Genomic DNA, 13,949 nt, shown 5'->3' with positions numbered 1-13,949 from the left:
AACTAAGAATATTGATCATAACATTTCTTGTTCTAGCAGAAATGCCTCCTCCAAAAACAGAAAAACAAGTAAGAGGATTTCTTGGACGATTGAATTACATCTCCAGATTTATCTCTCACAAGACTGCAACTTATGGGCCAATCTTTAAGCTTCTCCGCAAGGACCAAGAATGTAAATGGACAGAAGAATGTCAAAAAGCTTTTGTGGACATCAAAGAATACCTGTTGGAACCTCCAATCTTAAGCCCTCCAGTAGAAAGAATACCTTTGATCATGTATTTGACCGTACTTGAAGATTCTATGGAATGTGTCATGGGTCAGCAAGACGAGTCTTGTCGAAAAGAGTATGCCATTTATTACTTGAGCAAAAAGTATACCGACTGTGAAACAAGATACTCACTGCTCGAGAAAACTTGTTGCACTCTTGTATGGGCTGCTCGCCGGCTAAGGCAGTACATGTTGACTCATACGACAAATCTCATATCCAAAATGGATCCAATCAAATACTTGTTTGAAAAGCCAGCGTTGACTGGAAGAATTGTCTGCTGGCAAATGTTATTATCAGAGTACGACATCCAATATCGTGCCCAAAAAGCCATCAAAGGAAGTGTTTTAGCCGATCATTTGGCCTCCCAACCTATTGATGATGATCAATCATTACAAGACGATTTCCCAGACGAAGAAATCATGTATTTGAAATCAAAAGATTATGAAGAACCTTTACATGGAGAAGGACCTGATCCTGAATCCCGGTGGGGTTTGATATTTGATGGAGCTGTTAACGCTTACGGTCGAGGAATTGGGGCAGTCATTGTTATGCCACAAGGTTCTCATGTACCGTTCACTGCAAGACTGATGTTCGACTGCACCAACAATATGGCAGAATACGAAGCTTGTATCATGGGACTAGAAGAAGCCATCGATCTTAGAATCAAGATTCTGGATGTATATGGAGATTCTGCTCTAGTCATTAATCAAATCAAAGGAGAACGGGAAACCCGTCATCCTGGCTTAATTCCTTTCAGAGATTATGCCCAAAGATTGCTAACCTTCTTCAACAAAGTTGAATTCCATCACATACCGCGTGAGGAAAATCAAATGGCAGATGCATTGGCTACTCTAGCTTCCATGTATCAAGTGAAGTTTCCAAATGAAGCTCCTCAAATTACAATCATGCGCCTGGATAGACCGGCTCATGTTGTCACCGTTGAAGCTGTCACAAATGACAAGCCATGGTTTTATGACATCAAAATCTTTTTACAAAAACAAGAGTACCAACCTGGGGCATCTAGCAAAGACAGAAGGACTTTAAGAAGATTGTATGGTAATTTATTCCTAACAAGAGATGTGCTCTACAAAAGGAACTTTGATATGGTATTGCTCAGATGCGTGGATAGACACGAAGCAAGCCAATTAATGCAAGAAATTCATGAAGGATCTTTTGTCACTCATGCCAATGGACATGCAATGACAAGAAAGATACTGAGAGCAGGTTACTATTGTATGACAATGGAATCTGACTGTTACAGATATTGAAGAAGTGCCACAAATGCCAGATCTATGTTGATAAGATCCATGTGCCTCCGACACTTCTCAACGTTATCTCCTCTCCATGGCCTTTCTCTATGTGGGTAATTGATATGATTGGAATGATTGAACCTAAGGCTTCAAATGGACATTGTTTCATCCTGGTCTCCATTGATTACTTCACCAAATGGGTCCAAGCTGCCTCTTACGCCAATGTTACTCGACAAGTGGTAGTAAGATTTATCAAGAACAATCTCATATGTCGCTACGGTGTACCCAACAGAATCATTACTGATAATGTTTCTAATCTGAACAACAAGGTGATGAAAGAGTTATGTGGTGAGTTCAAGATCGAGCATCACAATTCCTCTCCCTACCGTCCTAAGATGAATGGAGCGGTAGAAGCAGCCAACAAGAATATCAAAAAGATTGTCCAGAAGATGGTTGTAACTTACAAGGACTGGCATGAAATGCTCCCTCTTGCTCTGCATGGGTACCGTACTACAGTTCGTACTTCGACTGGGGCAACACCTTTCTCCTTGGTATATGGCATGGAAGTTGTACTCTCGATAGAGGTTGAGATTCCCTCCTTAAGGATCCTAATGGAAGCCAAGTTATTAGAAGCTGAATGGTGCCAAGCTAGATATGATCAGTTGAATCTTATTAAAGAGAAAAGAATGACTGCATTATGCCACGGTCAGCTTTACCAAGAAAGAATGAAGAGAACTTTTGACAAGAAAGTCAGACCTCGAAGGTTCAAGGAAGGCGATCTCGTGCTCAAGAAGATATTATCTCTTCAACCAGATCCCAGGGGAAAATGAACTCCCAATTATGAAGGCCCATACATTGTCAAAAGAGCATTCTCAGGTGGTGCCTTGACTCTTACGACTATGGATGGTGAAGAATTCCCACGTCCCGTGAATACCGATATGGTCAAGAAATACTTCGCCTAAAGAAAGGAAAAGAAGGAAGCTCGCTAAGTTGAAAACCCTAAAGGGCAATTTAGGAAAAAATGAGCGTCTCGGTGGATTGAAAACCTGAAAAGGCGGTCCAAGAAAAAATTAGAGACAATAAAAGAAAAGGAAAATATCCCGATGAATTGAAAACCTGCAAAGGCAATTCATGCAAAAGTTAGAGAATATGGCAAGTAACCACATCCGGTATCACCTGACCATCCTGAAGATTTTATGAAGACTCTCAACCGATGTCAGCGTACGCGTGATGTTCAAAGTTGATAGGGAGACTAGTGATCATTGCATTTCAGTGTACCCTTTCCTGAAAAAGTTACCATTTTGAAACTTTGTAATCCATGGAGTCTTGCCGTTCGCGGACTACCATTCCATTAATGAAAATTTGAGCCTGATCTCATTTCTTAGAATTCTTATTCTTATTCTATCTTGCGAAATTTTGTTTTTAAAATTAACGGATTTGAAACAAAGTCAAAAGTTGTTTTTCAAAAATAAAAAGATAGAACATTTTCTTAAAACTCTTGAATACAGAGGTAAATGTTGATCCTGAATCCCCAGGAGAGTTGGTTCTCTTTACAGGAAACAAAAGCACCAACAGATTTCATTCCTACAAAGTAGCTAGGTCTTGACACAAGTTGTCTCCAGCCAAGGACATGTTTCCTTCTCGAAATATGTTCCCCTTTTCAACGGGTTTTCTCCTCGGAATGAATCCTATGATAATGAAGATTGGTTTGAAAAGTATTCTCTTCCCTTGCATGAGTTACATCCCCAACGGAAGATGTTATTAACGATCGGACGAGAATATACCCTGGTGTTGTCGTTTCCCGGCGTGGTCATCTTATTATATCTTTGTTTTGTCAGTATGCACATAAAACTCACTTATGCACTCACGCATTCATGCATCATATATTCATGCATATTATTGGCATCTTGTTGATATGATAAGCTTATTATTCCCCAAGCAGTGTCTTTACTCCTCCCATTCAAGCGTCGGCTTTAGGCAGAAAGACCCGTAATTTTTATGTTTCCCCAGGGAGTTTGTTCCTCATGGGAAGATCTTGTTTCAGCTTATTCACCTATCTGTAGATAGGATGAACCCCTATTTAGAGCTTGTTCCTTAATGGGAAGTGTGTTGTTTGGTGTTTCATTCCAACTCCGCCTTGGATTGAACTTTGTCTCCAGCAGATATGATTATTTGGGTCAGCGAACCCTAGATTCTCATAGTGCATTTATTTTGCACAATTGAAGACTTGATGTTTTCATACATGAACCTGTTTGTGGTTCCCCAGAAAGTAGGATTTATATTCCATCAATTACTATTGCAGTTATTACCTAACAACAAGTAATGGTCTCTTTATTTGAGCAGCTTGTGTGTTCCCAATTTCCTTCTTGAAAGAAGATGACAGTCTCTACGGGGCAAGTAAGATGTTTCCAGCAAAGAAGTTTGGGAATGATAGAAGTTTCACAATATATGGTTGGCCTTCTCAAAATGATGAAGACAGTCTGTTGAAGAACCTGATTTTGCAAGTGATTAGTCTCTTGGTGTAAGGAGACACTTCACTATAGAAGATTCACAATAGATGATGAAGATAGTCTATTGAAGAACCTAAAGTTATTTATGAATGGTTAGTCTCTCCAGCGTCGAGACAGATCATGTTGAAGATTATTATGAATGGTTAGTCTCTCCAGCGTCGAGACACTTCATGATGAAGATTATTATGAATGGTTAGTCTCTCCAGCGTCGAGACAGTTCATGTTGAAGATCATTATGAATGGTTGGTCCCTCCAGCGTCGGGACAATTCATGTTGAAGTTTATTATCCCTTATGAATGGTGAGTCTCCCCACCGTAAGAGACAGTTCATTAATAAAGTCCATTGATTTTCTTCCCCAGCATGAGAATGCATCCTGTGAAGAAGGTTAAACCCTGTCCTCTAAGATCTTGACTTTACCAAAGTCTGTTGCGTCGCTCATTTCCCAAGTGTTAGGGGCTGTCTACCCTATGTCCCTAGTAGATCTATTTCCTTCCTCCCAGTTTAAAGGAAGGATTTTGTTTGTTTATATCCTATGAAAATAAAAAAATATATATGTTGCTTTCATATCATGCATATGGGCTCTCAGGGTCCAAAATTGTGCTAACTTTTATATTTAAGTCCCTTCTACCGTGTTGAGACGAAGATTCCATCTTCCTCTCATCGAGTATCAGGAACTTAAATAAGGGCATCTGTTGCACTCCAATTTTTTACCACTAAGATCCCACCATAGCTTAAATATTAGGATCATCATTATCATCATTATCATCATGCATTTATCATTTTCTAACCAAAAATACAAAAAATTTGTTGTTTGTTACTTGTGTCCTAAGACAGGAGACTGATCAAGAAGAAATGGAGCAAACTAGGGTTTTGAGGCCCACAAAGAAATTCAAAATTCTTCTGTGATTCAAAGGGTTCTTCAATCAAAATCAAAACCCAAGGATAGGTCAATGCAAGATCAATCACCTTCAAGTTCATCAGAAGCTCCAATTAGGGTTTTTGACCTAATTTCTATGGAGGGTTGACTTTTAATTAGGAGATGGTTCCAATACTCAAAATATGATTCAAGGGCATCCAAATAAACATTATAGTTCATTCACATCATTCATTTGAAGAGGAGAGCTTGATTCATTTGGAAATCACAAGACAACCATTCATTTAGAAAAAGTCAACTATGCAAGTCAACCTTTGACTTTTGAGGAAAATAGTCAACCATGGACTTTTAAGGTCCAAATCATCAACATATTGATATGGAAGACATTTGATCAAAGAAAATTCAAAGAATTCATCAAGATTCAAAAAGTCAACAAAAAGTCAAACTAGGGTTTTTAAGTGCATTTTGACCTAGTTCATGGATCTCAAAATTTTGCTTACACACTCAAAAATCTCCCAACATGAAAGTTGTAGATCTTGGTAAAATAAAAAACTTATCACATTGGAACATTTTCAAAAAGTGATTATTTATAAGTGATTTTGAACAAACAAGGTTTATGTTCAAAAAACTTAGAAAATTTTCTAAGTGTTTTATCTAGTTTTTCCTCCACTTTAAGTCCATTTTCTCCAAGATCCAAAAGGAGTTTGAGGAAAATTTTAACTACTCATTTGAAGTATGTAACAAGGGCTTTCCATAGAGCTAAGTAGCATGAAAATCCATGGCTTCATTCATGAGATATGATTGTGTCAATATGGCACCATGAACACTTGAAATGAAGAAGTTTTATGAAGAAAGTGAAGAACCAAATCCAAAAACCCTTGCAAATCTGAAAGAATCTCTCAAGTACAACCATTTTAACTTGTTCAAATGGCCAAACTCAGATGATTTCACTTGCTTTTGAGCTATGGACCAAGTGTTCTAAGCTTTGTTCAAAATTCATGCCAATTATGGACTAAAGTCATGACTTCCACTCTAGTAAAGCAAGATTTAAGCACAAAGTCCACTCCTTGAGCCACTACAATGTCTCTTCTGCACCAAAAGCAAATTGAACACCACAAGCAAGCTCTCCAAACTCAGAATAAATTCATGGAAGCATGCTTGAACTTGTACCTTGCCATTGGAACTCCAATTTTCTCATTTCTTCACAAATAAGCAACATGGTACAAGATCACATGGGAGCTTCAAATCTCTTATATTTTTCCCTCCACAAACCCTAAATCTTGCCTATAAATAGAGGGCATTGCTCATTGCATCCCTTACACCAGAATTCTCCAAGTCCATAGTCACTTGAAATTCTCCATTTTCTCCCCTTTTCACTTTTATAGTGAATTCTTGTTCTAAGAGTTCTAGGTGTCAAACAAGAGTTTGAACAACTTCTAAACATCAATTATAAGCTGTCCATACCTCTCTTAGCCTTTCAAACACTTCCAAACCAAAAATCACATTTTCACTCAATTAAAGCTTTCTTTAAGCTCATAACTTGTCATTTTTCAAACCAAACACTTTCCAACCAAACCAATTGTTCTAATAGCTTCTATTTACCATATTGAAGCTATTCAGAACCCCCAAACACAAGCCAAACACCTACAATCCAAAATCACCCTTCAAATTTTCATTTTAAAGAACCTTTGAACCAAAGTTTGGAAATCAAGTTTTACTCGTGCGTTTTGAGGCCTTTTGAGTTTGATAGCTTCTAAACATCATATAGAAGCTATCTAACCTTCTGTGTTGCATCTGGAACATCATTTCCATAGCACACTAACCATAAATTTTTCTCCTCCAAGTGGAAATCGAATTTTGTTTTGCAGGTACAATCAAAGAGTTCTAAGCATTGTATTAGCTTCCCTGAGGTTCATAGAAGCTGTTTGAGTCCTTGAGGCATTTCCAGGTCCACTACATTGCTCTCCAGACCTCCATTTTCAGAGGTATGTGACTTGATATCGAGCTCTCTCAAAAGGAGCTCAATTTATGTTCTTCTTGTTACCAAAGTGATCTGTTTTACATGTTGATTGATAGCCCTAAGGTCTTGATCATTGATTGTTCATATTAAGAGTTTAATTTTAAATTTCAATTTTAGGGCTCATACGAGTTTTAGTTAAATTCACAAGTTACAGTGTGAATAAATTTATGAAAATAACATGGTTGAATTCATGATGTTTTTCTGATCAGTTTAGAGTTTTATTTTGTCAAAATTGATGCATATTTGAGAAAGTTTGAGATTTGTCCATGGATGTTGTTGTTGAGTTCATCAAGGAAGAAGATGATGGTGTTGGCGCCATCTATTCAGTTTCAAAAATAACTTCTCTTTATTTTTATTGCAAGGTGTATTATAAACGAATACATCGTTTAGTTCAAATGGCAAGGCTTGTGTGGTTGTGTGCGTGTCCAAGGTCTGGCGTTCGAATCCCCCTCGCCCCAGACCTTTTTCCTATTTTTTTTTTAGTTTTCAAACTTGCTTGTTTTTACATAAAATCAATTGAAGTTATTTCCTTATCACCACACACGCGCTAGCCTGATGGGGTTTGTTTTGTGAAGTGATCAAGGGTGCGTGGGTTCAAGTCCTAGCCTCCACATTTCCAATTATTTTATCACTTTTTATTTTGATTTTGTTCACAACTTCAAAAATCCATAAAAAATAGTAGAATTAATATTTATCATTATTTAAAAATTAATCAAAAAACATGTTCTTTTATGTTTAAAAAATCAACTAGAACTGTTTTATTTTGATTGTTTCTTTTATAGAACTTTGTGAATGTTTGTTAATACTTGTTTAGGGTTAGGTTAGAGTGTCTTCCACTTATCTATGTACCCTTAGACCATTTCTCTTAAAGAAATTGGTAATTAACAATTAAAATCAATTAGGTTTAGGAGTTTATTTAAAAACCCTAATTTGAAAACCCCTAGTTCAAAAAACCTTAGGTTTAAAATCCTAGCCAAAAAATTTGCAACATGTTGATCTTTGTTTATCCATGTTTATCTTTGTACACACTTGTTGATTTTAATCCATGTCTTGTACTTAATTATTAATCTTTGTACATAATTGTTGATTTTTCTAATCCATGTTTTGTACTTAGATGTTAAACCTTGTCTTGTACATATACTTGTTGATTTTATATCCATGTGATTTGTACTTTTTATTATTTTTGTTTATCTAACCCAATGTTTAATCATCACATTAATCATTCATCATTCATACATGATTTGATTCCAAAGGTTTAGATACATTCACCTCTTACTTGTTAATACTCACTTGTTTGTTCTTGTACATACATGAGGTATTTATTGTTAATTGTTTAAGCTTGATGTTTTATTCAAAGGATGGGAATGATATTGACTAAATTGTCGAGGTACTTAAATTCTTTTCCAATCTTTTACTTTTGTGCAAGGTATTTTAAAGCTTTTCACTTATTTATGGTTTAGTATTGTTAAAGATTAACCATACCCCTTTGTTTTGAAACCTTGGTATTAAGAATAGAATTATTCCCGGTGAAACTATTCTTGATCCGTTGATCTTGTTTTAAACCTCGGTGTTAAGAGATGAATTATTCTCGGTGAAACTTCTCTTAACCCTTTGACCTTGTATTTTAAAGCTTGGTCCTTCTTTGTTTTGTTTTAAAATTGTTAAGTATTTTAAAGCTTAACCTTTTAAACTTATTAGGTATTTTAAAGCCAAATCCCTTTTCTAAAGTTGTTAAGTATTTTAAAGGTTAACCATTTAAACTCATTAGGTATTTTAAAGCCTAATCTTCTTTTAAACTTGTTAAGTATTTTAAAGCTTATCCCTCTTTTAAAAACTTGTGAGTATTTTAAAGCTCACTCCCAAAAGGATTTTGGCCATTTTGGCCCCTCTTTTTTTCCCTTTAAAAAAAAAAAGAGGAACTACAGAAGCTCTGACTTCCCTATTGCACTTAAGGGGTATGTAGGCCTAAGATGCGATATCTTATCGAGCTCACTTTCAAAAACTTCTCTTCCCATCCCCACGCTCTATTTCAAACAAGTTTTCCACATTGGATTTTCACAAAAAAGTTTATTTATAACAAAAGATAATAACACAAAAATAAAGAGGTTCCCATGGAGTACCATGGATATGAGGGGTGCTTAAAACCTTCCCCTTCTATAAAAAACCCTATGTAGCCAGAACTCTGATAAGTTTATTAGTTTTGATTTTAAAAACTTATGTGGATTTTATTCGCTCTTTCACCCATTCCTTTTTGGAAACAATAAAGCGCGGTGGCGACTCTGTTTAAAATGAGCTAAGTCTTCCCATGAATTTAGTCTCACCAAATTCACCGCTACAATGATATTTTGGTTTAATAAGTCCTTATTCATAGACTCTTCAATCAAATACAATCTTATACTTTTCAATCTGGTACAAGATCTTCACACAAAAATAGGAACAAATCATCAAAATTTCCTAAAAAGTCTCCAAGATCCTTTTTAATGAAACAAAATCAAATATGCGATGTTCCTAATAAAATCTCCTTGAAATGTGCAAATTAATGAGATATATCCAACAATAATCTCAAAAAATAAATCAAATCTGTAAAGAGATATAATAGCAGCCCCTGCTGTACAATAGGCCAAGATGTAAAGACATCTGGCTTAACATCTGTTTCAAACACATGACAGCAGAACCTGTCATTATAATTGGTCAAGATGTCATAACATCTTGCTCAACATCAGTAAAGAATCATGTTTTACCAAAATTTATGTCAATCATAAAACCATAGATCTAACAATTGCCATGGACAAAAGTTCTCATTTATCATTGAGTACTTCTATCTCCTCAGATGTTATTTTTTCGAAAGCTATGTCACTTGCAAAAGATACACAACACAGTTTAGAAAGTGTACTGCATGCAGGCAAACAAAAGGTTGATGAGATCTTCAAATTTGGATCTAGGTACCAAATAAGTTAATATTATATTTATATATATATATATATATATATATATATATATATATATATATATATATATATACACTGGCGGTTCTATGGCCCAGCCAGCCCGGGCATGCGCCCGGTCTCAATTCCTATTATCTTTGTACGCTCCCCAATTTAATAATCTTTTTTTTAGACAAAATTAGTGGCAAAATTAATAAAAATAGGGTGTGAAAATTAAAAAAGATGAATAACCAATGGTCCAGACCCAACCCAATTAATTATTTATGAATCAAAACAGAAATTAAAAAAAAACTCCCTTAAAACTAAACAATGATTACAACAGAGGTTCTTGCTAACGAGTGTCCTCAGGGCACTCTTTAAGCATACTCAATAAATTTATTTTTTTTATAAAAGTCAATATTTTAATTTCCTATACATTTTCAATGCATTAAATACACACATTTTTAAAAAAGTACCTTTTTAATTACTTAAAGAATATCTTTGGAGTTGGAGCACTTATTAGCATTTCCCTAAAAGAAATATATAGCACATATATTCTTAGACTTCAGTATCATTTTTTATCATTAGTTATGACTATCATAAAAATAAGGCTAAATAGTAAGTTAATATATTTACATGACAAACACTACATCCTACATGACAGAACATATATGATAATTCTATAAAATGAATTTATTGCTTCGTTAAAACATATATAAAAAAACCCAAAACATTTTTAATTCATATACTTAAATCAAATTAAATTAAAGCAAAAACAAGACTCTTTTAGTTAATTAGAATTAATTTATTTTGTCTTTTTTCTAATTTACTTAGTTTATTCTAGTGTTAAAAAATAGTTTAAAAAACACAAAAAAAAAAGTTTTCTTTTCTTATTATTAGATTATTTATTTTATTCAAAAAACACAAAACATGTAATTTTATTTGATTAGATTTTTATTATTCAATAAATTTTTTATTTAATTTTGTTTTGCTACTGTTTGTTTCTTTTTTTTTAATTATTTAATTTCTAATAGTTTTATATACCCTATATAAATTAATTGATAGAACAGTCCACTAAAGATATGAGTAAATTAATTGATAGAACAGTCCACTAAAGATATGAGGTTCGTAAGCTTCTCCTGAGTTAAACAGTCTATTAAAATAAGGTTTGTAAGTTCTCCTTAAATTCTTTCTTAGTTAAGTATATTATTAAGCTTAAGACAATTAAATTCATTCATAAATTAAATAACTCAGAATCTTCTGAGAGTTCAGGTTCACACGCAAGATGTTATACCGAACGGGAGATATTCAAGTCAATTAAAGATGTGATATTATTCGAACATTCACCGCAAAGAGGTCTCAGAGAGGGCATTTACCTCCTAATTTTATTTAGCACAGTATTCGCATGTTAGGTTTCATCTCTCTTATGTAGCACACTTTATGACTATTTATATATTATGTCACATGTAATTTGCAGTTAAATATTTTGCCCAGGCTGCCAAAAATTTCTGACTCCGCTACTATATATATATATATATATATATATATATATATATATATATATATATATATATATATATATATATATATATATATATATATATATATATAGAGAGAGAGAGAGAGAGAGAGGGGGATGTATCAAGTAGGAGCATTTTTAAAATGAGAGATGAGAGAAACAAATATCTATCAATGTATTAATTAAAAATTATTTATTAAAATATTAATGTGGACATAAATATTAATATTAATAAATATTGATGGTTATTTTGAAGATTTTATTTTGATTATGAATGACGATTGACATGTGTGTCTATATACAATTAAAATATATTTTAAGATCATATTAAAATATATTAGGTGTTACTTTTTATGTAAATTTTTAAATTTAAGATCATATTATATATATATATATATATATATATATATATATATATATATATATATATATATATATATATATATATATATATATATATATATATATATATATATATATATATTTGGTGTTATTTTTTATGTATTTTTTTTTAAATTTAAATCATATTAAAAATTAATAACTATCATTAATAAGGTTTATAAAATAACTTGATTTTATACTTTATTAATATTTATTTATTGTGAAAAAATTCCATTTTTTTTTTGCAATGGTGAGAAAATGTTGCTTTAATTGTGAATCGTTGTTGGAGCCACTAAAGAAGTCATATAAATATGGAACTATTGAAATGGATTTAAAATTAACAACAGCTAGAAATCGTTGTGATAGTCGCTAGCAAACTGTTCATGAAAGTATACCAGAGTTTTACACAAAGAACATAGAAAAGTCGTTCTAAGAGCCGTTCTCTGAAGACACCCTAAAACAACGGTTATTTCAAAGGTGTTGCCTATGGTACAAAAACCGCTGTGAAAGATTAAGGCAACACCTCGATTTAGCACGATATGCAAGCCATTCTTATAGACTAAGGAAACCGTTTTTTTTAGATTTTGCAACGCTTTTCGTTTGTTATTGTATGAAGAAAATGTTATAGTGAATGTTGACAAAGAATGAGAATGTTTATGATTTTAGAAATGTCTAGTGCAAATGGATGAAAAGACGATATGACAAAAAGGTATTACTACTATTTTGGACATAAAGAAATGAATTTGAATTAATTTCATAAATCGGTGAAATGAAAAGGCTAAGACAAATTTAAGGTATAACACCACCCAATTTTATTTTTCAATAACATACAAGTCGCTCTGTTAAAATAACTCACTCGTTATGGATACGACTTTAACTTTTATTTTGGAGAGAAAGTAGAGAGAGAAAGGGGGGAGAGAAAAAAGGGTTCTTGGGTGAGGGGGTTTTCGGTAGCAGCCACCATGAGTGGTGGTCGATTTTCAAACAGTGGGGAGTGGCAACTTGTTCATAAACGGGCGTTCAGGAAATGGGTTCCTCAATGGGACATTTTTAGGGCGCGGAAGATCCAGGAGGGTGAAAAGTTGTGTTCGATCTTTATTTCGGAGTTTCCAGATGAGTACAAAGCGCGGGATCTGTGTGGCTTATTTGGGTGTATAGGCGAGGTTGTGGAGGTCGTTGTTTCTCCAAGAAGGAACAGGGTAGGGAAGAGGTTTGGCTTTGCAAGGTTCATGGAGGTTCAGGATGCTCGCCTGCTAGCAGTGAAGCTCGATAATGTGATTATAGAAGGAAGGAAAATTCATGCCAATGTGCCGAGGTATGAGAGGAAACCGAATGTTTTGGGGAAGCAAGGTGTGGGGAAGGCGGAGGTAATCGGGGGGAAGGAGGTGCGTAGGCAAGTGTTTGGGGGAGGTGGTGCGTGGAAGAGCTTTGACAGTAGCAGGGGATACAGGTCTTTTACTGATGTTGTGGCCAATAACCCGGTGCAAGTGATTCAGAAGGATGTTATGTCTATCAATTTCATTCCGAAGGAGGAGTCGAGGTTGAGGTTTGCTAAAGCCTTAGTAGGAGTCCTCAGATGCCCTGGTTTTGCTCATAAGATTCAATCGTTGGTTGAGAGGGCGGGGTTTTTCGCCATTCGCGTGACGCCGATGGGGGCAACCAAGTGCTTATTGGAGGAAGAAGAGGAGGGTATTCTGAAGGAGTTTTTGGCGGACGGAGAGGCTTGGTGGAGCGATTGGTTTTCAGAGGTGTATGAGTGGAAAGAAGAGGAGCTTGATCCGTTTCGTGTGGTGTGGTTGAATGTGTTTGGAATTCCATTGACAGCATGGAACTCTGAATTTTTTGTGGCTTTGGCTAAGTTGTTTGGTGAATTCATTTCCGTCGATGTATGCACAGCAAATGGAAGTTGTATGGACATGGCGAGAATCCAGGTGAAGGTTTGCTTGTCTCAGGTTATCCCTGTTAATGTTGAAGCAGTTATTGGTGGCAAGCGGTTTGGCCTGGTTATCTTTCAGGAACACCGTGTGTTGCACGGGCATCTTGTAGGAGTCCCTTCTGCTGGGCGTGTGGATTCGGATTCGTCTGAATCGGTGGGTTCAGAGGAATTGTGGTCTAATGATTTGTCGGTGGGTTCGGAGAATAGTCTGGATTCTTCGGCTAGGCAAGATCTAGATTGTGATGAGGCGGCTTTGGTTAGGGGTCGG

General features: G+C 34.9%; 1 protein-coding gene across 1 annotated transcript; it reads left to right on the top strand.

Annotated features, from left to right (window-relative positions):
- The first annotated feature begins 488 nt into the window (after positions 1–488).
- LOC131613516 (uncharacterized) lies at positions 489–4,042 on the top strand. Its single transcript, XM_058885179.1, has 3 exons — positions 489–825; positions 967–1,323; positions 3,861–4,042. The coding sequence occupies exons 1-3, from the start codon at positions 489–491 to the stop codon at positions 4,040–4,042; spliced, it is 876 nt and encodes a 291-aa protein (XP_058741162.1).
- Positions 4,043–13,949: the final 9,907 nt, after the last annotated feature.

This window comes from Vicia villosa, linkage group LG6 (assembly GCF_029867415.1).
Source record: "Vicia villosa cultivar HV-30 ecotype Madison, WI linkage group LG6, Vvil1.0, whole genome shotgun sequence".
In the NCBI taxonomy this organism is placed as follows: domain Eukaryota; kingdom Viridiplantae; phylum Streptophyta; class Magnoliopsida; order Fabales; family Fabaceae; genus Vicia; species Vicia villosa.
The sequence above is the reverse complement of the archived record's forward strand: the minus strand, read 5'-3'. Positions and strand labels throughout refer to the sequence as shown.